Source organism: Drosophila tropicalis, unplaced genomic scaffold (genome assembly GCF_018151085.1).
Source record: "Drosophila tropicalis isolate 14030-0801.00 unplaced genomic scaffold, ASM1815108v1 contig_859, whole genome shotgun sequence".
NCBI lineage: Eukaryota > Metazoa > Arthropoda > Insecta > Diptera > Drosophilidae > Drosophila > Drosophila tropicalis.
In genome coordinates, this window is record NW_027173353.1 from 5,154,417 (window position 1) to 5,182,312 (window position 27,896).

The 27,896-nt window shown below is 40.5% G+C and overlaps 9 protein-coding genes across 12 annotated transcripts in view; 4 read left to right on the forward strand and 5 right to left on the reverse strand.

The window, feature by feature from the left end:
• Window positions 1–11: 11 nt before the first annotated feature.
• Window positions 12–7,966, reverse strand: rec (recombination-defective). The gene is given in 2 exon segments (XM_068296843.1): window positions 12–642; window positions 5,602–7,966. Coding segments are annotated over 2 exon segments (2,691 nt in total). The 5' UTR covers window positions 7,890–7,966; the 3' UTR covers window positions 12–239.
• Window positions 1,297–5,596, forward strand: LOC137582342 (nose resistant to fluoxetine protein 6). The gene is made up of 8 exons (XM_068296844.1): window positions 1,297–1,699; window positions 2,625–2,920; window positions 3,565–3,730; window positions 3,787–4,493; window positions 4,559–4,752; window positions 4,818–5,158; window positions 5,219–5,361; window positions 5,425–5,596. Exons 1-8 carry the CDS (start codon window positions 1,630–1,632, stop codon window positions 5,527–5,529), a joined length of 2,022 nt encoding a protein of 673 aa, XP_068152945.1. The 5' UTR covers window positions 1,297–1,629; the 3' UTR covers window positions 5,530–5,596.
• A 43-nt stretch (window positions 7,967–8,009) lies between the features above and the next one.
• LOC137582348 (uncharacterized) lies at window positions 8,010–9,335 on the reverse strand. Of its 2 annotated transcripts, XM_068296852.1 has the most exons (4): window positions 9,059–9,335; window positions 8,882–8,993; window positions 8,447–8,826; window positions 8,010–8,393 (listed from the first exon to the last, which is right to left on the reverse strand). In XM_068296852.1, the coding sequence occupies exons 3-4, from the start codon at window positions 8,486–8,488 to the stop codon at window positions 8,019–8,021; spliced, it is 417 nt and encodes a 138-aa protein (XP_068152953.1). In that variant the 5' UTR covers window positions 8,489–8,826; window positions 8,882–8,993; window positions 9,059–9,335; the 3' UTR covers window positions 8,010–8,018. The 2 variants fall into 2 exon arrangements, with proteins under 2 accessions (XP_068152953.1, XP_068152952.1); XM_068296851.1 differs by lacking the exon at window positions 8,010–8,393 and having other exon boundaries at window positions 8,519–8,826.
• A 64-nt stretch (window positions 9,336–9,399) lies between these two features.
• Arpc3A (Actin-related protein 2/3 complex, subunit 3A) lies at window positions 9,400–10,553 on the forward strand. Its single transcript, XM_068296850.1, has 2 exons — window positions 9,400–9,557; window positions 9,725–10,553. Exons 1-2 carry the CDS (start codon window positions 9,552–9,554, stop codon window positions 10,253–10,255), a joined length of 537 nt encoding a protein of 178 aa, XP_068152951.1. The 5' UTR covers window positions 9,400–9,551; the 3' UTR covers window positions 10,256–10,553.
• A 65-nt stretch (window positions 10,554–10,618) lies between these two features.
• ND-23 (NADH dehydrogenase (ubiquinone) 23 kDa subunit) lies at window positions 10,619–11,709 on the reverse strand. The gene is made up of 3 exons (XM_068296849.1): window positions 11,552–11,709; window positions 10,920–11,371; window positions 10,619–10,856 (listed from the first exon to the last, which is right to left on the reverse strand). Exons 1-3 carry the CDS (start codon window positions 11,589–11,591, stop codon window positions 10,695–10,697), a joined length of 654 nt encoding a protein of 217 aa, XP_068152950.1. The 5' UTR covers window positions 11,592–11,709; the 3' UTR covers window positions 10,619–10,694.
• A 44-nt stretch (window positions 11,710–11,753) lies between these two features.
• Window positions 11,754–13,420, forward strand: LOC137582345 (LEM domain-containing protein Bocksbeutel-like). Its single transcript, XM_068296847.1, has one exon. It carries the CDS (start codon window positions 11,829–11,831, stop codon window positions 13,266–13,268), a length of 1,440 nt encoding a protein of 479 aa, XP_068152948.1. The 5' UTR covers window positions 11,754–11,828; the 3' UTR covers window positions 13,269–13,420.
• A 189-nt stretch (window positions 13,421–13,609) lies between these two features.
• LOC137582134 (LEM domain-containing protein Bocksbeutel-like) lies at window positions 13,610–14,833 on the forward strand. Its single transcript, XM_068296578.1, has one exon. The coding sequence runs from the start codon at window positions 13,610–13,612 to the stop codon at window positions 14,831–14,833; it is 1,224 nt and encodes a 407-aa protein (XP_068152679.1).
• A 291-nt stretch (window positions 14,834–15,124) lies between these two features.
• Window positions 15,125–17,490, reverse strand: P58IPK (dnaJ homolog subfamily C member P58IPK). Of its 2 annotated transcripts, XM_068296846.1 has the most exons (4): window positions 17,199–17,490; window positions 16,952–17,063; window positions 16,741–16,854; window positions 15,125–16,667 (listed from the first exon to the last, which is right to left on the reverse strand). In XM_068296846.1, exons 2-4 carry the CDS (start codon window positions 17,046–17,048, stop codon window positions 15,382–15,384), a joined length of 1,497 nt encoding a protein of 498 aa, XP_068152947.1. In that variant the 5' UTR covers window positions 17,049–17,063; window positions 17,199–17,490; the 3' UTR covers window positions 15,125–15,381. The 2 variants fall into 2 exon arrangements, with proteins under 2 accessions (XP_068152947.1, XP_068152946.1); XM_068296845.1 differs by having other exon boundaries at window positions 16,952–17,490.
• Window positions 17,491–18,777: 1,287 nt separating this feature from the next.
• LOC137582224 (trophoblast glycoprotein) overlaps window positions 18,778–27,896 on the reverse strand; it is a 39,528-nt gene continuing 30,409 nt past the window's right edge. The window contains exons 1-3 of one of the 2 annotated variants that reach the window (XM_068296683.1): window positions 20,762–21,199; window positions 20,224–20,695; window positions 18,778–20,146 (exon numbers count right to left, since the gene is read on the reverse strand). In XM_068296683.1, coding sequence (XP_068152784.1) covers window positions 19,304–20,146; window positions 20,224–20,695; window positions 20,762–20,781 — 1,335 coding nt within the window. In that variant the 5' untranslated portion in view covers window positions 20,782–21,199 and the 3' untranslated portion in view covers window positions 18,778–19,303. Of the gene's footprint in view, window positions 20,147–20,223; window positions 20,699–20,761; window positions 21,200–27,896 lie in introns of those variants that run through there. The other variant, XM_068296684.1, reaches the window with a different exon arrangement.

The following is a 27,896-nucleotide window of genomic DNA, read 5'->3' on the forward strand; positions in this document are numbered from 1 at the left end:
AAATGTTTAACAATATTTTATTTCACATACTTTTGGGTGCCAATTGTTTTTGTCGCAATTAAAGGTAAGAAAGTATGAATGAAAGAGGCAATAGTATGATAGAATATGAGATTAACTTATGAACATATTGAAAATTATAAACAATTTCTGTGTACTTTCTTAGCCCCACTAATTAATACTCTAATACAATGTATAAATTGTTGTATGTATATTTTTATGATTTGGTGTTTTAAATTAATTTATTCTGGAACCAATTCATAAATGTCAGGTCCCTTTTTGAGTATGTGACCGCCCATGTTGGCGATTTCGACAAGTTGGCTAATGCCCGTCAGGATGCCAGCACGTTTAGCAATTTCCTTTAGCTCATCAAAGTCGAAGATTCTGCGACAAAGGGCATCCGAACGTAAGTGCAGCATATGAATGAAATTTCGGAGCTGAGAACTGCGACTACCGCCTGCACTTGGTGCAACCATTGGCTGACCACGACCCTGAGCCATGCCTCCACCTTCAGTAATTAGGCTAGTTTGGGCGATGCTTTCGCTTACCAGAGCGATGATATCGCGTACGTGAAGATTTGTAACCGTATTGGATAGATCTAGACGTGCACGTGCCTGTGACAGATGAATTAGGCCTAAAAGCTGTCTGCAAAGAAGACGCAAAAGAGCAAGATTAAGAATCAAGTTTGTTGTCTAAGTCTTTCGATTGTGTATGACAAAAATTTGTTTTTTCCTTTTTCTCTCTCTCTTTTGGGCATTAATAATTATAGTTAGCTAATTAAGGTGTCCGCTATGACCCTTGCCTAAAGACAAATATTCATATATGTATGTATGTATTTGTTTATTTTTTGCTACGCACATTTTCGCGGTTCTGAGATATGTAATCATACAAAGGTATATTCATACATATATAGACATTATGGCCAAAACGTGTTCTATAACACGCCAGAACTTCTGCTGTTTGACCCAACTTCAATGTGAGGTAATCATAATAATTTCCATAGAGCCAAAATCCATAAATCAGCTGCATGTGGGCGATAGCGTAGGGCTCCGGCGGTATCAAACATGTTCCAACGCATTTCATTTATTTTTGTTTTTATTGTTGTTTTTCCTGTTTTTTGTTTTTGTGAAAACCAACGCACTCGAAAGTTTTGAAACATCTCAGTGCAAGTTCATCACATCACATCATAATTACAACGACACTGACATCGAACCTGAAACAGTCCCATTAGCTATCCACTGGCACGCATCTTCGCGAGACTCTAACTCAAATGATATTCATTCTCGGCCTGAACGTTGGCGCGCACAGATCATTCGAATAGCGATCGGAAGCTAGCAAAGAGTGCAGTGTGGAGTGCATTTCCTAATCAACGAAAATTTGGCATTGGAAGCGCAGCCCCCGTCTTTTTGTTTTTTGTCTTTTGTATTTTCATTCGTGACGCGTTGATGAAATATATTTTCATTCCCTCTTTTTCTCTCTGCGTCTGAGTGTGTGTGTGTGTTCATTGCATTTTCTGTGCACTGCCCACAGCTACTCGGCGATTATTAGTGCGTGTGTCGAAAGTTCAAAGACTTATTCCCGAAAACATATTAAATTAGAGTGAAATATTACGGAAATCAACGATTTGGCAATATGCTGTGGCATCGGATCTTATTGGCCCTAGGCTCGTTTTTAACTGCAGCACAATGCTTTCAATTGAACCGTAAGTCCAAATCATTAGGAAACTCGAATGCTAATTTAATGTTCACTAAATGATGTTCTATTGATTCACATAACAATATCTATTTCCTTAGGGTGGGGTAGGGTCTTTTTTGTTAAATATTCTAAATACTCATCGGTACTTGGGCGAATGATGAATCGTAGAATTCAAAATCGAATAAAAAACAAACAAAAATTAAACAAATATTGCGGATAATTACAGCATATAATATGTAGATATATGTACTTATTTATTTATACAAAACTTTTTCCGAAGTTTTCATGTAATGAGTGTGTGGGAAATAGTTAATGATTTCTATCATCACATAATCAATTATCAACTCCATTTCGTTGATTGTGACAGTTCAATTGATTAGATATTTTGAGCTAGTCAATAATTTTCCATTTGCGTGTTCTGTGATCAAAAATTCCCCCTTTCGATATTATAAATACAAAAAAAAAAACCAACTCGAATAAGTCTCGGTCACTTGAGACAGGTTACAGATGATGTAGCATTATTTGCTTATGTACTTTGGGGTACTGAAGAAGAACACAAAAACAAGTAAACATCAGTAAAGAAGAAGACGATTAAGATGGACTCATCCTACTCGTAGGTATTTGTATTTAGCACTTTATAATGAGCAATTATTTCATACCGAATGCATTTGAAATCAATTCGAGAATCTTCAACTGGACATGTGAAACCAGTTTAAGACTCCTTTCGCTCGAATGAAGATGGCAATGAACTTGTTCTAGAGAAAAAGGATGTAATTGCCAGGCAAAACGAGTTTGGTCTTTAGCTGATTAGCTGATTCATCTGGTTTTTTATGTCGTATTTACATATGTAATTTATATACATATGTATGTACATATGTATCCACATTGATGGGCTTTTCTTATTCTACCTTTTATTTCCGCTCTGACCGCAGTGACGCAATTCTATGAGATGCCTCAGTTATATGACTTGGATGACTATGATCGCTGTATGCAGGAATTCGATCAGGAAACATCCACCTACTGCTTTGTGAGGGCCGAGGTGCAGCCAAATGAAACAGTAGCCGCATGGCAAGCCATTGCAGAGATCTCTCGCTTCGATCGTCATCACTTCGATCATCGGCAATTATATTTTGGACTTTGTCTGAGAGAATGCGAAGCATCATTGGCCCAACTGGATGCAAATGAATTGAAAGCCCTACAAGCGGGCCTATTGACAGACAATCAAAAGGTACGAAAATGATTAACTTGCTGCAAGGTGAGACACCAACACTTTTAGCCACCAAATACACGATTTGATTCAATAAACTAAAACTGATTGCTGCCAGATTTCAAAACACAATGGGCCATAACAAAAAACGTGGTATAAAAACAAAAGCGTCAACAAATAGTGATAACAAGTGGAAGAGTTTATTCAACTCAAATTATTGACTTGCCCAGAGCTAAGCAAGTCAGAGGCGTCGTAAGCAAAATCCATTAGCCTCGCAAAGAAGAGTGTTTTGATTTTTAGTTAAAGAAACTAGTTAACCCCCTTCAAATAATTGAAACCAACGCCCAGTGGTTAACTAATCCGAGAGTTTGCTGAGTAAATAAAACGCATCGCATGGGTAGGAAAATCCGCTGATTAACAGATTGCTGATGGGCTGCTGTTGATTGTTGGCTGACGGTGGTTGATGGTGTGGCCGATCCCATTGATGCAGTCGCCATTAAAATGCATTTACGATTACAGATTACACAAAATTCCGATTTTGATTGTATGGAAAGCGAACTACAAACAAACACATAAAATCACACGCATTCTCCCCAAGGCCAAGGGCATCGCTATGGAGCTGGGACTTGGCTAATAAATTTTATTGATCCTCAACTTGTTTGCAGGTTAATGTCTATCTGGATCTATTCGCCATGGAGGCCGATAATCGCGAGCGACACCAAAGGCTGACCAATATCTGTCTCAATTGGCGTCTTCAGCAACGGGGCTATGGTTTGCAAGCCAAAAGCGTTGTGGAATACTGCGATGAGGCTGGGAAATCTGTCGAGGATGGTGGGTGTATGCACTTGTCTGTGGAGTATGGCATTATTCTTTTGATTTTCCAACAGATGTATGGAACTTCACCTTCTACACAATTATATGCGCCCTGCTCATCCTTGCCTGCCTTGGCAGTCTCGTTGATCTGCATCTAAAGTATAGACGTCACGATAAGATGCTCAAGGAGCGAGATCACTACAAAACACCGCCAAAAAGCCGTGCACAACAATTGCTACTCACATTCTCGGTGGCCCGTAATTGGTATCGTCTCAATCAGGAGCCAAGTGGTAAAATTGGTCGTGAGTTGCGTTTCCTCGACTGCTTTAAGTTTTTTGCCATGTTCATGGTGATTTTTGCCCACACCAATTGGGTGATCTATGAGAGCGCTATCAGTAATCCTCAGGATCCAGAGCGCCTGCTTCACACGGCGGCTGGCACATTGCTAGTCTCTGGTTCTCTCATCACAGTCACCTTTTTTGTTATTAGCGGATTACTATTGACCATCAATTGGCTGGCTGTTGTCCGTTCAATGCAGTCCAAGTCCAAGGAAGTCTGGAGTTCTGGCCAATATTTCCTGCTCTTTGTCAAATTTAATGTATTTCGCTATATTCGATTGACTGTGCCTTATGCCTTTGTTCTGCTTGTAAGTGGCGTTTATTTTGACAATGCTGGCGGCCCACTCTGGAGGCACATCTATGAGCGGGAACAGTTGTCCTGTCGTCGCAATTGGTGGGTCAATCTCCTGTATATTAATAATTTTGTGCACACGGATCAGCGTGTAAGTAGAAGCAACGCAGGAGGAAGACCGAAGATATGAACCATATAATTTCCTTCCTTTTGCAGTGCCTACTCCAGGGTTGGTACCTGGCCGCCGATACGCACTCTTTTGTCCTCAGTTTGGTCGTGCTTATGCTGGCCCATCGCTTTGCCCAATGGAGCAAGCATTTGTATTCAGTCATCTTGGCAATTTTTATGATTCTTCCAGCTGTTATCACTTATGCTGCAGATTATTATCCAATATTCATACCATCGCCACAGTAAGTAGAAATGTGAGGGATAAAAATGGGTTGGAAATTGTAGCGTTTCTTCCTTCTTCGTCTAGGACACAAAAGGATTCGTTTATTGGTGATAGACAGTTTACAGAGTTCTATACATCATCCCATATGAATTTCGGGGCATATTTCTGCGGTGTTTTGGCTGCTTTGGTCTACGATGAATTGTCTTCGAGGCAATATAAGCTACGGGAGTTGCGTAGCTTTCAGATTTTCTGGTTCTCCCTCATTCCAGTGGGCATTTTGTGGCTATTCTCGGCTCATCCCATATTCCAGCATTATTATGTTGCGCCATCGGCAATTTGGGGTGCCATCTATGCAGGCGTTCAAAGAAATCTCTGGGCCTTCGGTTTGGGCATCTTTATTATAGGCATGGCCAGCAAGGTCGGCTGTAAGTATTACCTATTTCACTTGTGTGACCCATAAATATCTTGACGTGCTCTTTTTTAAGGGATCTTTCGTAAGTTTGCCTGCTTGCCCATTTTCCGTATACTGGGACGTCTGACTTATGGAGCATTCATAATACATCTACTCGTGGCGCGCATTGTGCTGGCCACTGTGAGGAATCCCATTTATTTTGGAACTGGCATGATGGTTGGTTGATTTACGATTTCTATTACCAGTTACCTAATCATTTTTGGAAATTTTCCTTTGCAGTTTGCTTTCATTTTTTTCACTGTGACAGTTTCGTACTTGTGCTCCTTGGTTCTGGCTATATTTCTGGAGCTTCCCGTCTCGTCTTGTCTTAAGCTAATGCGTTAGGCAACTAAATATTATTCTAACTTACAATATTAGTCATAGGTAATTTAAATAAATCTTCTAATCTATACTTACCCAGTTCCAATCTGGCTTTGGCCATGCTCGGACTCACTGAGCTCGCGCAGCTTCAAGAAGAATTCGCTAATCGACTCAATGGCCTGATCATTTAGCAAGGGATGGAGTGATTGTCGAGTATAGGCTATAAATTTCTTCATTAGGATAGGCGGCAGCAGGTCCAGTTCGTCGTCTTCCTCAGTCAGTTGGAGTTGCCGATTTAAATCATAGTCCAATTGTATAACGGATAAGTCTGCATTATCCATCGACGACTGATTCTGATAGAAAGTCGACTCACCCATGGAATCATTGGGTTTGGGCTTAAGGGCATAGCGAGCAGAGATTTTTTTCCGATTCTTGAATCCTGCGTGCAGTGCGCGCACATGGGCAGCCAACGATTGGTCTCTTTCTTCTGAAGGATTATCAAGCAAGATATATACTAAATGAAACTCTTTCAGTAAACCCGCCGTGATTCGTATGTTCTGTAAAAGATATCTTCCCGGATCGTATTGACCCCGTTGAGGATTGGCGCTGGCAATGATCGAAGGTTGGGCCGCTAAGCTAGCGAAAAGTCCTGATAATGGTATATTGTATTCGCCCGATTGCATTGACTGCAGGAGTACCAATTGTTTGGATGCAATTTTATCCACATCATCTATTACACAATGGCCGTACTTATTGGCCACGCAGAGGGCTCCAGACTCCATCACTCGCTTGTTCCGCCAACCAAACGAAACGCCCAACTGTTGAGCAGATTGAGCTCCTCTCTTGCCACTTATGTGAGCAACTCTGTCGGACAGCTGGACACAGTTATGGACAATCTTTGACTTGCCGACACCAGGATCACCCACAAGCAGGACATTGGACGATTTGTTGTTGAACTCTGATATCGAAGAGCCAGATGCACCAAAAAGGGACAGCAGACAGGCAGCCTTTGGTATCTCATGTCCATGAACCTCTGGAGCAAGAGACTGCACTAGCAATTTAAAGCTGTTAGGTTCGGCATTTATTGCGGCAATGGCTCCCAAATCACGTTCACTGAATTCACGCTTCACGTGGCAAGCATCCTGTATGCCAACTGCCTTGATATACGACTGCATATCTCCTGAAGTGGCTCCTGACGATGTGCTAGGGAGTTCGCTTAACTCCCTCAGCTTTAGTACTCCACAGATGACGATTTCCTGGCCAACAACAACGGAATCGACCAAGTCTTGACGCAACTCGACATCTGATTCTGTTGGAGTATTGTGCTCAATGTCGCAAATTTGTAAGAGACTCGACTCCTGTATCCGTATTATTTGTCTGACCAGCAATCGCGTGTGCGGGGAACTCCGTAGAGCAAGAAAATCATCTTTGGCCCCACAGAGTGCCTTTTTGCAGTGATAGGGACGAGGAGCAAAGGTGCCGCGCTGACGCATTGCCTGTTCGCTTTGGCAGCGGGTGCATCTAAAGGATTGCCAAGCCAGGCCATAGGTTGGCTCACCCACACTACGCACAATGCCACGCACTGAGACCAGTGTGTCCACTCGACTATTGTCGATGCCACTGATAAGTTCCACCGGAACGAAATTCTCTGGACGCGCATAGATCTTACGCGTGGGCATGGGCTCCTCAATGATTTGAAGAACTATGTCCAGTTCGGAACTTTCCTGTGACTCGTTGCTCTCCTTAGTATCTAGCTCGTGATTAACCACCACCGTATGCATAGCCAGCCCCAAAGTGCCCAAAGTCCGCATCGGATGCATACGCAGGTCATCCATAAGAGTGGGCCAATCTTTCTTCAGCTGCTCATCATCGACAATGGCTGAGACATTGAAGGAAAAGAAACCGCATTTTCCTGCCTCCGCATATTTATATTTCATTGGATTACGCTGATAATGAGCTTCCACGGCAAAAAGGCGATCACCCCCTCCCCTTTTTGGTTTTTATGAATCCTTTAGAAAGTAGAGTCTCCACCCGGGATGAGTTGGTGGACTGTCTACAAGAAAGCTTTGCACTTGCAGGCCAAAACCATCCTCGGGAGCCACATAGTTCTCAGGACGCAGGAAGCTACAGTCAAGGGAAGTGGCTTTGGCGTTCCAGCCCCTGGGTTTGGGGCGAGCAGGACCTGGAGCTGGAGCAGATTCTCCATCAATATTTGAAACCGACCTACCACGATTTGTATTTGAATGAGATTGACCGCGAGCCGGAATAACACGCCCATTTCTCCGGAAATAGAAATACGGACGATAGGCGCCACCACCGCGAGCCCGACCCCGTATGAAACGTCCGCGCGCTTGTCCACGACCCACTGCGGGAGTAGGATTCATAATTTCATTAACTTTGGCGCTCCTCCGGTTCTCTTTAGACAAATTTCTATGTAAATAACTGTGCCAATCGATTGGTTATCGAAAGTCAGATGATTTAAATTATTTATTTAAAAATCAACATTTTGTTTACTACTTCAGTGTCAAAGACTGCAGATTTGTTTCTAGCATCTCGAGGTGCTTGGGCAAATAGTCTTCGAAGACTTTCTTGATCTTAGCCTTGACCAGAGTAAAAGTTTCCGACACAATTTTCCCCTCCGCATCGGTCTGCGGGTTAACGCACTGAAGCTCGTGAATGAAGTCGATGCAGCCGTCGAGAAGGCGTATTTGCTCTAACTGCAAATTACTCAACTGCTCCTGGAGTGCAGTTAGCGATTCAATGTGTTTATCCACACGTGAGGGCAAGCTTATTATATTCGCCATATGCTCTGACTGATTTGCAAGATCGATGTCCTTCAGATCAATGGTGGGGCTCATGTCCACCGATCTCTTGGCCTTCTCCTCCAACTGAGTAAGTATTATTAGTATTGTTATTATTAGCCATATCTCGTAATACCCACCTTCTTCTTTTTGGAACTTTTTATTTTATTTTTCTTTCCCATGTTTTTTTTTTTCAAGAATTTTAATCGTAGTTTCTCATTGAACAATAGAGTTATTTATTTCTTAAGAAGCAGCAGAGAAGTCAGAGCTTACTTTGCATTCAGAAAACATGAACATTTTTTGTTATTCAATTTCAGAAATGTGTTTTAATCTGCCCGATATTTGATAAGATCTTCCAGTTCCTTCAAATTGTTAAGTTTTGACAACTGTTGAACCAAATCCTGCATCAATAAATTATTATAATTAAAATTATTGGCATCCCTGATGAGGCCGTAAGCTTCTGCGTTAATCAGGCGGTGGCGCAGAAGGGGCATGTAAGGACCTTTAAAATGTGGCAAACCTGGAAAAGAATTACCAATCATTGGGAAAAGCTCAATTCCCGTCATTATGCTTACCATTGGCCAACTGCAGAGGCACTTTTGCAGTAAGCCCAGTATGTCCAATTTTTTTGACATCCAATCGTTGTCTGTCGGCACTGGTGGTATTCCTGTAGTCACAAACATCGGACTGAGTCCGGATATGGTTATGGATCGCCATAGTTTTAAGGTGATACATCATATTTTTATACTTACATCGTAATGGTCGTTCTCGCTTTCTTCTGTCGATGGCGAATCTTGTGTATCAGAGTGGGGAACAAACTCTAAGGCATTGACACGAAGAATCTGCCTAGATGTTGCCAACGAAGATGTACGTCGTTTATGTGCAGTCAATGAATTTGTGCGCTTCTTGGCGGTGCCAGCCAAAAAGTGTACATTGGAATTGTAATGCATTTTCTTGTAATCAAATTCCTAAGCTAAGATTTGTTTTGAAGCTGCAGATGAGCCGAAGCCCACGAACTTGTCAGTGCGCGCTCACTTCAATATTTTTTAACTGCAAGCTCATAAATTGAATAATCGAATGTATGTTTATCGAGTGAACTATCGGCTATATCGCAGGTGACAGTGACTAATCACAGTTTCTTTAATCTTGCTCATCTCTGTACACATTGTGGAAGAAAACAAAAAAGGAATTTATTAAGAAAAACAATAAATCTTTGATAAAAGCCGTTGATTTCATTACATTACAATGCCGGTGTGTAAATGTGCATCAAGGGGTTGAAAGATTTCACCAAAGATATACATATAGAATCTTCCCATTTGTATCATTGTTGCGAGCCCCAAAGCAACCCCATGCAAAGTTTTTTTTTTTTATAAGTTTGTTTTCAATTGTTTATAACTACATGTTTTTACTTGTTGCAGGCCTACCACTCTCAGATCAAAGAGTTCCGCCAACAGGTGGGCAACATTGCCATCCTACCATTACGTACGCAAGTTCGTGGACCAGCGCCCATTGCTAATAATGCTGAAAGCGACATCATTGATGAGTCACTTTACTTTTTTAAAGCCAATGTATTCTTCCGCACCTACGAGATTAAATCCGAAGTGGATCGTGTACTGATCTATGTTACTCTCTATATAACGGAGTGTCTAAAACGGCTAACTCGTTGCACTAGTAAAGCGCAGGGTCAACAGGAGATGTATAGTTTGGCCATATCGAAGTTCGATATACCCGGCGAGGCAGGATTTCCCTTAAATGCAGTCTATGCCAAGCCGCAGGCTGCACAAGATGCGGATCTCATGCGGCAATATTTGCTGCAATTGCGACATGAGACGGGCAATCGGGTATTGGAGAAGGTCTTTAGTACGGATGACGGCAAGCCGAACAAATGGTGGACTTGCTTTGCCAAGAAAAAGTTCATGGAAAAAAGTCTTGCTGGTCCAGGACAGTGAAAGACAGGTATTTCTCAGCAAATTTGACAAAAACCTTCGCTTCACTCTTATTTGCAAGTCCCATAAAAGTCTACATAAGTTATAATCAAATTATTATTCTTGGCATAATTCAAGGCGAGAATCGATTTCCATAGCGTAGATTTGATCAGTGGTTTATCTCAAAGCCCACTTCAATGTTGTTAAATACGTTTCTACTGAAGCTTCGAATAAGTGCATATAAACATAATAATTAAAAATCACTTTCAATTATTTAAAAAAAAAAAAAACAAGTTTCCAACTAGAAGTCCATAGATGCCAATTTTTCAAATAATTTGAACTGTTTTCTTTTTGTTAGATTTTTAGAATAATCACTGAATATATCACTTTGCTTCACTTAAGACCCATTCTGGGGTTTTCTTTTTAATTGGAAAAACGTTCTAAACAAATAATCTTTCTAATTTTAACGATACAAATGATCAGCCTGCAGATTGGAGGCTATTTCCGATTCCCATTTGTCCCCATTGCACAGTAATTTCTCCTTGTTGTACAGCAGCTCCTCGTGAGTCTCGGTGGAGAATTCAAAATTGGGTCCTTCGACAATTGCGTCCACAGGGCAAGCCTCCTGCAGGGGCAGAAAATATAATATAGTTTAATTCTGCTGCATTGGAATTTCAGTCGCACTCACCTGACAGAATCCGCAGTAGATGCATTTTGTCATATCAATATCGTAGCGTGTGGTACGCCTGCTGCCATCAGCACGCTCTTCTGCCTCAATGGTAATAGCCTGGGCGGGGCAAATAGCTTCGCACAACTTACAGGCAATGCAACGCTCCTCACCGCTGGGATAGCGACGAAGGGCATGCTCGCCACGGAATCGGGGACTTAGTGGACCTTTTTCAAATGGATAATTAATAGTAGCCGGTTCTTTAAAGATGTGGGCCAGAGTGACGCCAAAGCCACGGAAGAGTTCACCAAAGAACATGGTGGTGGCTGCACGATCTGTGATATCCTCAAATTCCATGCTCAGCTCCTTGTTGTTAACGTACACATAGCCCTTCTGCACCTCGACAATGTCTTTGGGCTCGGTCCGTTTAGCGGCTAGCATGCGAGCTCCTTGGGACCCAAACATGCGCTGACCTGATGGAAACGAGAAAACGATATTTTGTTATTATTTTGCAACAATAGTACTGTTTTTTATAGACTGCCAAGTTGTTTTTCTATGACATAAGCTTACATAACCTCACTCATTGTTACTTTTTTGCCAATTGTATTCGATTAAATGGACAATGAGGGTGATCAATTGTTTAAAGCACTAACCATTGCGCGATGCATTGAAAATTCGCATTGTAAGCGACATGTTGACGGCCCACAGCTTTGGAATTTTGTTGTTAATTCAGGTCTTCGGTAAAACAACAAACCAGTGTTTTGATTTAGCGATGGGTCTCTACTGTCAACGTGTTATCGATAAGTGTACCCTGACTGATAGGTTGCAGCCAGTGTTGGACTTCAGCAAATATACCGTCACTATGAATAATAATAATAGAGTGACGACATCGCAATATTTACATTAGTTCGTTTTGCTAAATTGTACAGAATGTCTGAATTAGACAAGCTTTCTAACAAGGAACTGTTAGCCAAGTGTCGGGAACACGGACTGCCAGTTGTTCCCATCACTGACACTACACGCAACGTCATTATTCGAAGATTACAAAGTGCAATTTCAGGATCGCCATTGAACAATTCAAAGAAGAACACAAAAAGTTCGAAGACAGTGGTTGCAAAAAATGTTAAGCCCAGTCGTAAAACTATAGAGGCTGTCAAGGTAACACATGGCAAAAGCACAACCAAGAACACTGTGAATCTCGAACGTAGAACAGTCACCAAAGGAAAAGCCTTGGATGAGGCCCCAAATGAAGATGATAATGAAGACATTGAAGAACCTAGACCCCAAAGTAAAATGGGACGTGGCAGAAAGGAGAGCCACATTCGAACCAATCAACCACCGAATTTGAAGCGTCGTACTCTTCCAGCCACATGTAGCTCTACAAAAACTGTTTCGGAATCGGGTTCACAAGCCAGTGACGGTCCGGCAAAGCTCACTCCAAAGCGTCTCAACTTGGGCAATAAACTAAACGAACGAGAAGTGTTGCCATTGACTAAGACAAGCGTGTCGGTGACAGCCTATATACATGAGGAGCAGACATCTTCCGAAGAGGATACAGCAACTCTGAAACGTAAAACAGCATGCGGAAGAAAAGAAGCTGGGCAGAACACAGATTTAAAGCGTCGCACATTACATACCAAAGGACGCTCCGTTCAGTTTGCACCAAGTGTTTCAGATGCCGGTTGTCAGGCAGATATGCCTAGTTCTGAACGCGAAACTATTTTTCGCAAAGAGGAAAGCTACACTCTGAATACACGGAAACCCACAACATTCGTTCCAAACCTGGGCTCCCAGACGGACAAAAGTGATTACTTGAAGCCTCAGAAGTCTTTATCAAGTCAAGATGATGCGCGTGCTAGGCGTTCAAAGCTATTAACCAGAACAGAAGTTGTGACCACCTCCTACATACACCAAGTTGAGACTTCGGAGGAAGATAAGGAAACTAGCTCTTGCAAAAGACGTAGGATCTGCACTTCACCCGTCAGTTGTCCCCCACCCATCTATGAGTCCGGTTTCGGTTCAACTTTTGCATCTAACTTGAATGCGGTAAAACCAAGTGACACCCAAACTCTTACTACTTCACCCACCGCTCTATATGCGCCAAGGAGTACTTTAAGTGGATCAGCCAGGTCACTTCGCGAGGAATCTACATTTTCAGTTAGGAAATGTCAGGTCAATGACAACAATTCCTGGCCCACTAGAAGTGAAGGTTCAATTCAACCCACAGCTACGGGTAGCAGTCTTTATCCGAAGTTGGATCACTTTTATAAGCAGCAATCTTTTTCAAACTCCTTCAGAGGCGAGCCAATGGATACAGACAGTGATTTGGATATAACGAATCACCAGAAAACTTATTGGCGTTCTAAATGAACACATATATTGCTTTAAAGTCAAGTTGCGATTTTTTGGCCAATGGTTTTTTCAAATAAATTTGTTAACAACATCTCACTCATTATTTAAAATCTGTAAATAAATTGTATTTTTCTAACGAAACTAAAAATAAATATAAATTGTAACAGAAATATTCAAACATCTGATTCATTAGAGATGTAAGGTGCAGTCACGTTGTTATCGAGGCGCTTTTGGTTTTTGCTTTTAACTAAACAACCCTGGCGACGGCCAGTGTGAATCAGCGGCTAAAAAGAAAAACAACAAAACCGTGACGACATCGCTATTTTTGTTTTATTTTTATTTCATTAATTTTTTCAATCATGTCGGATGGCTTGGATGCGCTCTCAAACAAGGAATTGCTGGTTAGATGCCGGCAATATGGACTGCCAGTTATCCCAGTAACGGACAGCACACGTAATGTGATCACCCGTCGTTTGCGTGCTGCTATGCTAGGAACTCCTCTGAACAAAAGTCAGACGCAAAAAAATGCGAATTCAGCAACAGCCAAGAAGTCAGCTCCTAGACGTGAAACCCTACACGCTGAAAAGGTGAGCAACAATACGCGTGAGAGACAGAATCAGAATCGACGCACCATTGCCTATGGGCTGGACAATGTATCGCTTTCTGGGCGCTCTGTTCAGACCACAACAACTGTCTCCGACGTGGGCTCCCAGTCGGAGGATGATGACTACTACATGGTTCAGGTGCCAGATGTGGGTTACTCGAAGCCCACACAAACACCACCAAACCGGGAGGATGAACGTCGCTTGCGACGTTCAGTGTCATTGACAAAGTCTGGAGTATTGACCACATCTTACACACGTGAAGTAGATGCTCCTCGTTTTGATGAATCCGATGAAGTTAATGAACCAACATCATTCACTTACGAGCGTCCACGTGTGACCCACGCTCCTGTACATTCGCCTCCAACGAGCTATGAACCGGATTTTCGCCGAACTTTCGCCACAGACTTGAATCAGTCCAGGCCGCATCTCACGCAGACTCAGCTGAACTCCACAAGCTATCTGGATGCTGATTATAATCAATATTCGACACCAAAAACTTACGAATCGCCGCTCAGAACAACTACAATTCCAACGCCACGTAGCCCTTTTAGTAGTCAACCTGAATCATCTCAGCCAAGGCAGCGACAACCCGTCAGTGAAAGCAGTCCCTCATGGCCTGCAGGTCGTCTTATTCATCCAACTACTAAAGTGGACACTTTATATCCTAAATTGGATAACTTATATGACAGACAACATCGTCAAACATCGTATTCCACGGGCTCCCACAGGCCAATGGACCTAGACACTGATTCGGAAACGGATGAGCCAAAATTGACTTCAAGCTCCAGATTGTCGTCCAACACCAGGCCACAAATGCGTCGACCACTAGTCCGACAAAATCCGCAAAATGGTCCCATGCAACAATTCGGTGAATTAGTTAGGACCCTGGATCGGCAGTATCACCTAAGATACTATCTGCTTTTGACAGTCCTCGTGATGGTAGCCACAATGATTTACGTCGTGGTCACCCCTTCCTGAAGAACTGACTCTAACGCCCATACGGATTTTTTTCTTTGCTACTGACATTGATTATGCATTTCAATATTTATTTATTTAGTTTCGGCAATTTGATTCTTAAGTAATTGCCGACATATACTTGCGTGTCCGTTGGTCCGCTCATCTTTAACTGACTATTTTATGAAAAGCCCTAAGAACAAACTCGATTTTTTTCAAAAGACCATATCTTTAGCATTTTTGGACAACAATCATAAAACGTCGTTTAACTTTTCGGTTGCGGTTAAAAAAAAAAAACAATAAAAACAAAATTACTGGATTCTCGGCTTTCTTTTGTTTTTCTTTTTTCTCTTTATACATATAATTAGAAAAATGTACTACATTATAATTATTGTTAATTAAATAAACTAATTAAATATAAACTTTCAGTGTTGTTTTTCCTCTTTCTTCGTTTGCATTTTGTGTGTGTTTTTGTTTTGTTAATTTGCTTGCGTTTCAGTAATCCAAAATTTTAGGCTAATATTTACACGCTGTTGTGGGAGCGGGCAGATGGGATCGAATTTTGGGTATGACTAATTGAAATGGAACTTGAACTGGAAGGGCGAATCATGTCGGAAGTGTGCGAACGGATGTTCGCCATGGAAGCCGTTCTGTCTACCACTCTCCGGATCAAGGGGATCTTGCCCATTGTCAAACTGTTGCCGCTTCTCTGGGTCTGTTAGCACTTCCTTGGCGGCGGCAATGTCGATGAATTTCTTCTCAGCCACTTTCTTGTCCTCGTCCCTGAAGTTATCGGGATGCCACTTTTGGGCCGCCTTCCGATAGGCCTTTACGATTTCCTGTTTGTTCGCATTTCGCTTGACTCCGAGAATCTTATAGTAATCCCTGCGTTCCGATTGTTTCTGGAGCTTTTTGGCCCGCTGAATGCCCTCTTTCGCACGTGAGTTGTTCTCATCGAGATCGAGGGCTGCCTGATAGGCGTGTATGGCATCATCATACATTTCGGTGCCAAGCATAGCTTCGGCACGATCACAGTACACCTGAGCATCCTTCATAATGTCCAGTGCATCCTTGCATTGAGTGAGGGCTTTGCCATATTGCTCGTCCCCAGTGTAACAGGCGCAGAGAGCCTTGTGTGCTTCATAGCGGATCATAGGTTCCTCCGGCTCGTGCTTTAGTACTGCCTCGCCAGCTGTAATGCAATCCTGGAATTGTTTTTCCTCACGAGCCTGTTCAGCGTTCGTCAGCTGCTTCTCCACCTTTCGCAGTTTCTTGTAGAAGGGAAAGCAAAGCTTGTGCTCGGGATCAAATTTGAGGCATTCGCGTATTTCCTTCAAAGCATTGGTGGCGTGACCAATCTTGTAAAGCATCTTGGCTATATTATAGTGACCTTCAGTGCTGTCCTGACTGAGGCGGTTGACTTGTCGCATATCAGCAATAGCCGCCAGAGGATCATTTACCTCCACATAGAGATCAGAGCGTGCCTGTCGGAATCCGACTGACCATGGCGAAATCTCCAAGAGCTGTGTGACCATTGGTATGGCATTCTGGTAGTCCGCATGTCCGATTAGCTGCTGTACCAACTGCCATTGTTCTATTGCCGGTTGAATACGGCCATAATGCTCATGAATCATTGGATTATTCGGCTCATCCTGCAGTACTTCCTCGAAATCTGTGAGGGCCAATTCGTATTCACCACTCTTCATATAGACAACACCGCGTTGAGTACGCGCCGCTATAAAATCTGGTTTCAGTTCCAGGACACGGCTGAAGTCCTGAATGGCAAAGCGTGTCTTTCCCAAGGCTAGATAGACTGTACCACGTTTAAACAAAGTCAAATAATTGCTAGGATCGCCCTCTGAAAAGTTCATACGATAAGTTCATAGGATAAGTCAAGGTCAAACATATCGTAGTCCTGCAAAAATACCCACCTACAGCTGCATGATAATGCGTCAGGGCATCAGACAGTTGACCGCGAGCCAGAAACTCTTTTCCCAACTCCAGGTGATTGTCGATATCAGCTTGATTGGGGACTGCCTCAGCACCTAAACAGCATGACGTGTATTTAAACAGTTGTTATTATTGTTGCTGTGGTTGTTGCTATTTAACTAGTTTTCAATGTTAAACAATTTGAGAGTTTACCTTCCATGAAAAGCTCCAAGAGCAATATCAGGACACAAGCAGCCAATTTCTTATCCCCATGGCCAAGCATCAGCAAATCACTTAAAGGTAACGCCATGACGTGGTTATGCGCCTGCAAGATGTGGGCGTATTGTCAATTTCTTGGTATAGTGGGCGTGTGAGCCAGTTGTGATTTTGAAGATTATTTCAAAACGACACGCACACACCCCAGCACAGCTGCTTATCTGCTGCCTCTCTATCTTCCTACCTCCCCTCTCTCCAGAATCTTTGGTGTTTGTTGTTGCGCTTGTTATAGATTTTATGTCCGTTTTTGGTCAACTTTTTTGGTCTCCTCGTGTCGGCGGTGGTTGCGATACAGATTTATTTCCTATGGCCGAATTTTCGACTTTTTTTAATGTTAAACTTTTAAATAAATTGCAAATTTTGTACTATCTTCTATTTCCCATTATTGCTGTTGCGAATTTCGATTAAATAGTAAACCGCAACCGCTTTAAACACAAGTACAAAAAAAAAAAAAATCTGACGTGTCGTGCACTTTGGGGGTGCGAGCGAGAGGTAACGAAAAGTTATCGACAAAATACTAAACTTTCAGTATAAATAATCGATTATGTGCGATTGCATTCGATGAGTTATCGTTTGTATGTGTACCGACTGCACTAGTTCATTTTGAGAACTCAGTCGATGGTAGGGTATTCGAGAAGAGGTTTGCTTATTTAAAGCATTTATGTACTTATTATTTATATTATTGTTTTTATTATTTAATGTTATCATTAGTGGCTGTGAGGGTTCGGAAATAGAGAGTGCCTGGGACATCCTCTTAATTTAATAATTATTTTCCAACAATAAATACACAGACCGACACTTTTGAGGTCATTAAAATGTGTTTTAAGTACAATAGGTCTCCTATAGTAACGTGAGTGGGTGCTGATCACTTGCACTTAATTCTTGTCTATCATGTCAGGATTTCGAAACACATGAGTTGAAATTATTAAAAATAACCTCATTGCAATTTTTTTGAATAAAATCAACATAATATTATTTTAAAAACATTATTGTTTCAACCTATTAATATATTAGGTATGATTTAAAAGAAATTAAAAGATATCAAGGAGTAATTTCTTTGTTATAATGCATACTATCCTACACTTTGGATATGGTTCTATAATGAGTAAAATTTGAACCAAAAATTGTCTGCTTTTTAATTTTAAAGAATTATGAGACTCTTATGCGTCTGACAAATTGTTTATTAATGTAATGTTTGCAAACATTAGATATTTTTCTTACACACTCTATAATCTATAGTATACTTTTGGGTGCATATTTTCCAACCACAGATACCCTGATTTCACAAAATTTTGATGTGATGGACAAAAACCAAGTATGTAGTCTGAATAAGCGTACCCGTATTAGTTAAAAACACCTCTCAAGTTAATGTCACCGATAATCATGTAAACCTGAGATATCGATGCATACACAATAAATTATTAATTTGAACTGGTGACGCCGGCGCTGGTTGGTGGAATTTAAACACGGCAAAATTTTTTTGAAGATCGGGTGACTCTATCAACTAGGATTGATTTACTTAACTAGATTTGGTGCTGCTGGGTCACTTGCAATATGATCGAATGAAAGCATGTCCTCATTAAGGACTTTGAAAATTTCAAAAATTAAATTGTAGACTTCCATTTTCAAGTTTTTTATTTATAAAAAATGCTTGTTAAGTACAATATTATAAATGAAAAGTGAAATTGACAAAAGGTTTTTTAATTAACTTAAGTAAATGAAACATATTCGATAGAAATGTATTTGTCGGTTTGAACAAATTTAATATGTTTGCTCTTTTAATTGTTGTGTGTTTGTGTTTTTAATTTTTTATTTTTTTAACAAAGTAAAGCTACTAAACTTAAATCACAGATAACACTAAAGTGTTTGTTACGATATATGTATGTATATGTATGTATATATATACGATATATGTATGGTATATATGTATGATATTAAGCAATTGGTTGTTATAGGTCCATAGTTCTTTTAATTGAAATCATAACAGATATTTGGACTTGGGAGATAATTGAAAAATCGTTTAATTATGAACATTTTCTTGTTTTTTGTTATTCTTTGTTAAATGCAACAATTTGTATGCTTAAATACTAGGAAATAATAGTTTAAAGTTGTGTAAGAAATGATATATTAAGGATTTAAATGATATGCCTAAAATTGGGCTGGATTTTGTTGTTCATTTTGTTTTACTTGTTTTTTTTTTTTTTTCCTGTGAATGGCACATTTTGCTGTTTAATGGCAAAAACGAAACTCTGTACGCGAAAAACCTATAGCTAGGACTTAATCTATAGCCTAGACATGCACCTCCGGGCAATCCTCATCCTTAATTGACGTATACTGAACCTTCTTGGCCACATTATCGAACACGGGTGTTATCATATATTTCAATTTGTCACGACTGACATAAACCAAAGCCACCAAAAGTCCGAGCAGAATCATGCTAAGCACTATTAGAAGAAAGATCAAGGTGGCTGTATGTCCGCTCATATGCGGCGCTTGCAATTCCCCATAGCGTTGCTCATCCTCGGCGGCATTTAGGATTGTAGCTGCCGCCGCTATTGCGTCGCGGCACGCCTCCATGTCCAGCTGGACAATGTGAGCAGGCATGGGATCCACACGATGAGGGTCATGGAAGCAAATGAGACTGTCCTTGTTGCGCACAGTCACTCGAGTCGATTGAATCCACGTACGAAATGGCGATATCTTGCAATCGCACACAAAGGGATTCAGATTAAAGTCCACAATCAAATTCACTGTACGATTCACCCGGTCCTCTAGTTCGTTCATGACACGCATATCGCTGGGTTTAACAAATTCAAATTTATTGCGTTCCAAGTCAAGGAAACGTAAATTCTTCAGGCAACGCACTTCAAAATTGATATCCTTTAGAAGATTATCACCCAAGTGCAGGTCCCGCAAGGATGGCAAATCGCAAAACACATTGCGATCCTTGAAATGTGTAATCTCGTTCTGCTCCAAATGAAGTTTCTGCAATTTAACCAATTGACTGTTAACGAAAATGTCATGCAGATCCTCGCTCAACTGTGGTGAGCTGTTGTCTTCGAATGCATCGGTCAGATGAAGGCTTTGCAGGTTCACAAAGTTGGAGAAGACTCGAGGATGATGATGATTAACCTGAAACAAAAACAACAAAAAAACCAAACATAAATTAAATCCTTATAAGAGGTGACGGAATTCAATAATTCAATTACCTCATCATCGAATCGTGAAATGCTCAGGTTATTATGATTCAATATTAATCGCTCCACCCTGGGCACATGATGATAACTCTTTCCCCGTATCTCGCGTATGTGATTGTTGCTCATATCGACAATTTTTAGATTTTTATAGTCATTGATGCTGCCAAAGACATTCCACGGTAGTTCCGTAATCCGGTTTCCGGTGAAAATCAAAATCTCCACCTCGTCGGGCATGTACTCAAGGACACTGGTGTTTCTTAAGCCAGCATTTGTGCAGTTCACAATGAATTGGACTTCACTTTCGTACATCTCCCGGCCGCAGGAGCAGCTGGTAGGAAAATTTGGTCCACAACTCGATGATGAGCTCTGTTCGCCGCCACTTAAACTAATGCCGAGCAGCAGTAGAACCATGGTCATGGCCAGGTTATGTAGATGAGTCGTTTCGGTGGTCATGGCGTTTCTGTGATGGAATCTCCGTTCTAGTCTTCTGTAATTAATAGCCAAAAAGGGAAAAATATATGTTTTTTTTTTTTCATTTATTATTACATACTTTGTTCTTGGCAAGTGCATTTTAAAGTGGCCCCAGAGCCACAAAATATAAAACCACCTGGTTTTGGTTTTCAATGCCCCGCTATTTCCCTTTACATCTCCCCTTTTATCTTCTCTGATATTTATGCTCTACAAGTTGCAGATTTATGAGCTTATGAAAAAGCTCCAAACCTATTCCCATCCCCACACTTACCCATGCACCTTCACCAATCAACGGTACACGCGGCGTATGGGTAATTTCTGTTTAGTGCCAAAGTTTTTTTCGTTGTTTTTTTCGTATAATATTTGGGATCCAGTGGGCTGGCGGTGGTTTTCGTGGTAACCACAACAAAAAGCAGCCAGAAGGGCACTCGAGCGAGTTACCATGGCCCGAACTTGGGCCAAGCCGTAAACCTGATTATTTTTCGGCTTTTATTGCTATTTGTTTAGCCGGTTTGCCTCTCGCTGGGCTTGTGTGCGGAATCCAGGGATGGTTATACAGTGCCAATTACGAAACATTCAAAAAAGTAAAGACTCAGTTAAGTTTAAATTTCAATTTTTTAGAATTTAATCATGTCTTTAATGGAGTTATAAAAAAGTAAATGGACGGAGAATCATTCAGGAATGGCAGACTATTTAGAATTCTTGCCCAGACAATAATTTCACGGGCTCTTTGATCCAATTAGAAGGTGTCATCCCGTCTTAGCTTACCTCTGACTTGTATTAAGCTTGTAATGTTAGTACAACTAAATAAATTACCTCAGTAATTGCCTCACTATTAAACTATATCCAATTAAATACTTAAAATCAATGCGATTTGCAGCTCTTCTTCTCGAAGTACAAATTGAATTGGCATGGGAAATGGCAGGGAAACTAAAGTTCGATAAATATTTATAGTTATTCTCATTATAAGTTTTTCTTTTAGCTCGTTGTTTTTAACTTACTAATTTCTATTTACTTAAGTTCCCCTCTTGGGAAAGGGTATTTAAAAGTCGTTACTTGAACTTGCAATCCTGATTGCTTTAAAGCATAAACATTTTTATTACCTGTCCATGTACATCCGACCTTGCTTCGCTCTCGTATTACATTGATTTCGCATTCTAACTGGATGGGTCAATTAGACGCTGTAGCTGCTGGGTCAAGGGTCATTCAATGCTAATGAATGTACATGAAATGCCAGACTGCAAAATTGAAAACTAACGGCCCTTTAATAGCCTCCTCGCTTTATGTCTGCCATCTTTTTATCTCACACTTTTCATCTTTGTTCCGTTTGAACATTCTCTTAGCTGACCCTGAGTCTTCTATGAGGCAATGATGGGAAATCTAATCTAACAATCTGAGACGCTGACACAACGAGTCGTATACTTGATATAAAGAATTTATATAATACTGCAAATTTTGAAGAATACAACAGATTATACATATATTTGCAATTATTTCGTCATGTTAGTATGTAATACTGATTATGTTGAGGGGTTGAACTCCGTATTAATCACCATTAGACTGGGTCAGCAGAAGTATGTATGTATGTAGGTGAAAGCAATTGTGGTAACTCTATTTGCCAGGTTAATGTTTTGCTGTTGCTGCTATAACCAAACGTTTGTGCCTTATCTAGTAAAACACATAGCTCTTAAATGCATTTCTTTTTCTCTCCCTGCCTCTCCTTCCCCTTTTCCTACTTTCGGTGCGTCTGTTTTTACCTTTTTACCACTTGGCAGCTCTAATTAGACCACAGACACACACATAGTACACAAACTGCTCTCTTATGGCGTGCTATAAAATTTGGATGGGGTGTGTGTGTGTGTGTGTAGATATGTTAACCCCACACCCCTCTCCCCTTCTATTTAGTTGTCGTAATGCAACATGCCAACGTGCCACTTCACAAACTAACAAATTAACAAACACAAAACAAAAAAATAAAACACTCACACACCAAAAAAGGAAAGAAATAAAAACCAAATAAGAATGAGAGAATATTTGTGAATGCAAAATACACACTGAAATGAGGGGGGGAGCGTTGGGGGGTTCCATGGAAATTTACCTTTATTCTTATTTCTCTTTGCTCTCGTGTGTTATTATTATTATTTTACGCGCTTGCATACATTTTGAAGCAACAACAAAAAATATAAAAAAACACCAACAAATTTATGCAGTAAAGAAAGAAAAACATCGTCCTTATTATGTGGGGATTGGTGAGAGGTACGAGGTATAAAGCAAGTGGCAAAGTCACAGAAGGATGAAGCGGGGCAAGTACACCCAAAGCAAATAACAACAAACAAACAAACGTACCAACACACACACTCACAAACACACACAAGTACTGAAATTAAAGTTAAAAACTGCAGCTGAAAGAGCCAAAAAAGAGGCTGCGCCTGCTAAACCGGAAATGACACACACCTACATATATACCTACATAAGTGTGTACATACATACATACAGTTACACAAACAATACACTCACACTCACATGGAGCTTTTCCTTTGTTTGTCAAAAGGAATAAAGAAAATAGCGTTTACACTTGGCTTGCTCCTCAACAAGTTATGCAGAAATTCGCGTTTGCGAATTCTTGACAACAAAAAGTCGTAACTTTGACCTAGGTATACATACATGGCAATCCTTTTATTTCTCACTATAGCACCATTAAGCCGAGATCTTTTATTAAATGAGCTTGGTTGTTTCTTTTGAAAGCGTTCTTTGTCTATACTTTTTTTCATATTTATTGCAATTCAAAAGTTGTTGCCTGAGTTTATGATTTCTTCATTTACTATCATATGCACATATCTGAATTGTTGAGGCGTTAAATTAGAATAATTTTCAAAAAGCAACTTAATCTCTTCCACTTGACGATTTGGCAGCCTTTTAGGAATTTCAATTGTTAAAACAATTTGTTTCGCTCACATTGCTTTGCTTCGCTTAGTTGCATTTTAGCCTAAATGATTTCACACAGTTTTCTGTTGAAATCGTTGCCAAACAGTTGAAAGTTTCGCGCTACAGTCTTGCCAACTCCATTAAGAGGATAACTAATGCGGCCAACAAGCGTTTAATGCCTCGCCTTGCACTGCGCCAGAGTCATTAAGTAAAAAAAAAAGGAATAAAAATAGACGACGTTGCAAAGAAGTTGCGCCAAAAACCGGGCCACTACATAACGGTCCTTTTCGCTGGCCATAAATTTTATATAGCGGTGAAAAAAGAGTTAAAATGTTAAGTAAGAGAGTGCTGGAAGGGATGGGATGAAAAAGGTTCCCTCAGACGCATACAAATGCACATATGTATGATGAATGCATGATATACGCTTTGTTGTGGATCGCATTGAAAGGGGCGCAGAAATGTAGGCAACACTTTTTGTACGCGTGAGAAATGCAATTAAACGTGACTGCAGTTTACTCCATTCCTTTATCTCTCTATCACTCTTACTATCTTTCTCCATCTGTCTGTCTCTCTCTGCCTGTTGGCCTCTCTGACCGCTGCCTGAAACTCAATTAGCAAAGTTGCTTCCACTTTGGCACGCTGCTCGGAGTGTATATTCTTTTTTATAGTACCCGGACATGGCCGCAATATAAAATTGGCGCACGTTGGTTTCATAATTTCATTATGAGTGGCCAGGAAAAATACGAGACAGACACAGGAGGAGACTCAGCTGCCGCATCAAGTATCAGCAATGGTTGGAAGAGACGAAGACTCAACACTCTCAAGAGGGAGACAACGTTGTTCCGCTTAGTCTCATGTAATTAGAAGACAACTAATTGCACTTGAATGACCACGTAAATGTTGCTCTTACTTTCACACTCCCTTTCTTTAGTTGTATCTACGTATGTATGTATGTATGTTGTATGCATGTATATCGCCTACTCCTTTTTCTCTCTACTCATCTCTGCCTCTGGATGACTTTGTGACGGCAAAGTTTTTCTCACGCAAAATGAAAGTTGTGAGAAATAATGTTCAGACGTGGAAAGTTTAAAAAAAAGTTTCTGCAACATGGAGTCCGAAACTGTGTTGCACTTTATGATGTGGCTAAAACAGTTTTGCTTGAAAATTTACTCGGGAAAGATAAGTGCAAGTTGTAATAAAGGTAAGTGAAACTCTGAAGATTGGATTGCAATGGACATAATCAAAAGGGGAACGCAACATACACTTGGTTTTGTCGGTAAACATTGATTTCAACAACCAAGGACATGTGTATTAATATTAAAGTAAATATATAAATGCTGCCAGTCTTGCCTAAGTCTAGCAGATTTATCATAGAAGATCTAACAATAAGCCAATTTATGTTCCTGGCAATATGCTAAATGTTAGTAGATTTTGAGTGTAAATCGTATTTTGATATCTGCAAATAGGGTATACTAATTTCGGTCAATTTTAACTGCATTAGTAAATTGAAGACAGTGTTCAATTGTTTTAATTCTCAAAAAAATCGTCCAAAGACTGTTCAAGAGTTTATGTTCTGGAAAGAGATTGAACAAAATTTATGAGGCTGTTGCTGTTTTTTTTCAGATCGTCCTGCTTTTTGCTTTCTCCTTTGTGTGTGTCTCGAGTTAAAAAATATGCAATATAAGGTAAGTGACCATTGAGTGACTTAAAGATTTAATAACAATTTGTTGATAACCAATTTTTTAATAGCCATGAACATGAATGAGTTCCAATAAGGGAAATAATAAAATTATAATTTAATTATTAACTGAGTAAGTTTTCTTTTTTAAGCAAGCAACTAACCAATTTGTTTTCAATGCTCTTTAAAAAGGTTAAATAAAAACAAAAGTTCAATTAACACTTAATAAATTCGCATTGAATTCTCTTTAGTTTATTTATTTTGAGATTAAACTGTTCAATCGAATTGAGCAATTTCGATTTAAAGTACATTTTCCTGTAATAAAAAAGTTTCACGTTTTAAAGCGTAAATCGAATTCAGATTGGTAATTGGAATAAAAACGCAAAAAACGAGTCTCCGTCTCGTTCGAATACAAACAACAGCCAGACTCATACACACACTCACTAAAACTCGACACTCTGGCAGGTACACATATACGCATACATATACATACATACGTACATACACACATACATTGTATAACCAAACAGAGAATTGCACGTGTTGCCCAACAGCTATAGCAACAACGAAAATCCAAGCAGCAGCATTTGCAATCCGTTTTTGAATAGCATTTATAGCATCCTCCCACAATCCCACGTAGGGGCGGGGGGGGATTGTTGGTGAGTCCTTGTTTGAGCGGCTGAGTTGACAATTTCAAATTGTATGGCGTTGCCAGATCGAAATAAACATGCAAAACATCCTTCTGTCTCGCTTTCACGTTGACTTCCCCCATTCCTTTTGGAATTGCCAACTATCTTTTGTATTGGCCTCCCGAAAAATTTATGCTGGAAACGCGAACAACAGCGTCAAAAGGAGGCAGAGGAGACGGGAGAGGCAACACTCCGGCGACACTTACAAATTGCATTAAAAGGGGCCGCAACGTTCGCGCGATGAATTAAAAATGCGCATCATGAAATTTCGCCCTCGTTGTAAATGGACAGAATGGGCGTGGCAGTTAGCATGCCAAAATTGTGTGTTATTCATTTTGTTTCTTGTTGCAAGCGCTGGCCAAAAAGTTTGCCTTTGCATATATTTGATCATGGATTAAGCATAGGAATGAGTTGTTTAAAGTTCAAAGGGAATATTTAAACTTTTTTACAAAGCGAAAAAGGGATCGATAAAAAGTTAAACTTGTTCTTTGATCGGGCCACGTTACGTTTTATAGCATCAATTTCTATTTGTTGTTGATTTGGTCTATTTTGTTGGCACTTATTCAAATATTCATCTGGAGGTTCTCTTCGAATAGTTCTCTCTGGATACGCTCATGGCGCAATCAATTTGAAATCACTTTCTATACAAACAAAATTCATTCGTTTAAGGCTCGAGGGCAACGCCTCGCTTCATTGAGTTGGTTTTGCCTCGTCCCACCAACTGTGGGCTCCCCTCCCCGCAATTTACGTCACAAATCCAAACTCAAAACCCATCTGCTTGCTCATGAAAAGTTTGTTTGTTTTTTTGTTTGCTGTGAGATTTTTGTTGTTGCTCAGAAAAACCGCTAAAAATTTATAAACTGTTTTTAGTGTTTTGCTTTTTTGCAATGTTTTTGTTAACTTATTTGTTGCTTTTTCTGTTACTCGTTACTCAAGCGCGTCCCGGCGGAGAGGGTTGGGGGAATTTTTGTTACTCAACAACACAATATTTTCGATTTCATCGTTGGCAGGAAATGGGGTTCATCTTTTTTCTCATTTTTAAATTTTTTTTCTGGTCTAGAGAGGTCGGCTATATTTGATGGGCTGTCGGTGTGGCTGGAGGGGGGAGGCGCTATAAAAACTGTGAATGCATGAATTTTAAATAAATGCCGAAAGCTTTTCTCTTTTTCTCTCTGTTTCTTTCTTTCACTCGAAATATTTTGGGCTTTGAATTTGGCTTAGCGGGCGAAGAGCAAAAGGGAGAAATGTAAATCTAGTGAAAATGTTTTTACGGTTCCTTTTGACACGGGAGTACGGTGGACGTTAGAGAGCGACCAAGTCAAGAGTCAAGCTGTTTGTTTCCAATTAGACTGTGCTGGAGATGCCAGAGGTGGTTGTGAAATGAATATGTTAGGGCAGGTAGGCACCAAGAAGCGTATGATAATTGGATTGCCATGCATGGACACGGCTGTGCCATACCTTTTTCTTTCCTGGCCGCTTTTTTCACTCACAGATAAATGGACTGGCCCCTTGACACCGTAGGAGGGCAGCAGACAGAGAATGAAAAATCAACAACAATAAGTAGCCTAGCAACAAAGAAACGTCAACAGTTGACAAGTGGCTCCCAAGCAGAAGAAGGTAAAGGAAGCGTCTCAAAAACTGTAGCATACTTTTACGAGCAAAAGCAAAAAAGTGTGCAATGAGTGTCAAAGGAGCAGTAGGCGAACAGAAAAAACAACAAATCGAGGCAGAGACAGGGACTATAAATAGTTGCAGGCGCCTTGGGTGCTGCGTTTAAACTATGCCAACGGCACTTTAAACCATCACGGGGACAGAAGGCAAGAGTCTGGCGAGGTCATTGGGCAACAGTTGGTTTATGCTGGTCTTTGAAACACTGTAACCACATAGAGAGAAGTCACCACCCCTTTGCAGTTTGCTTGGCC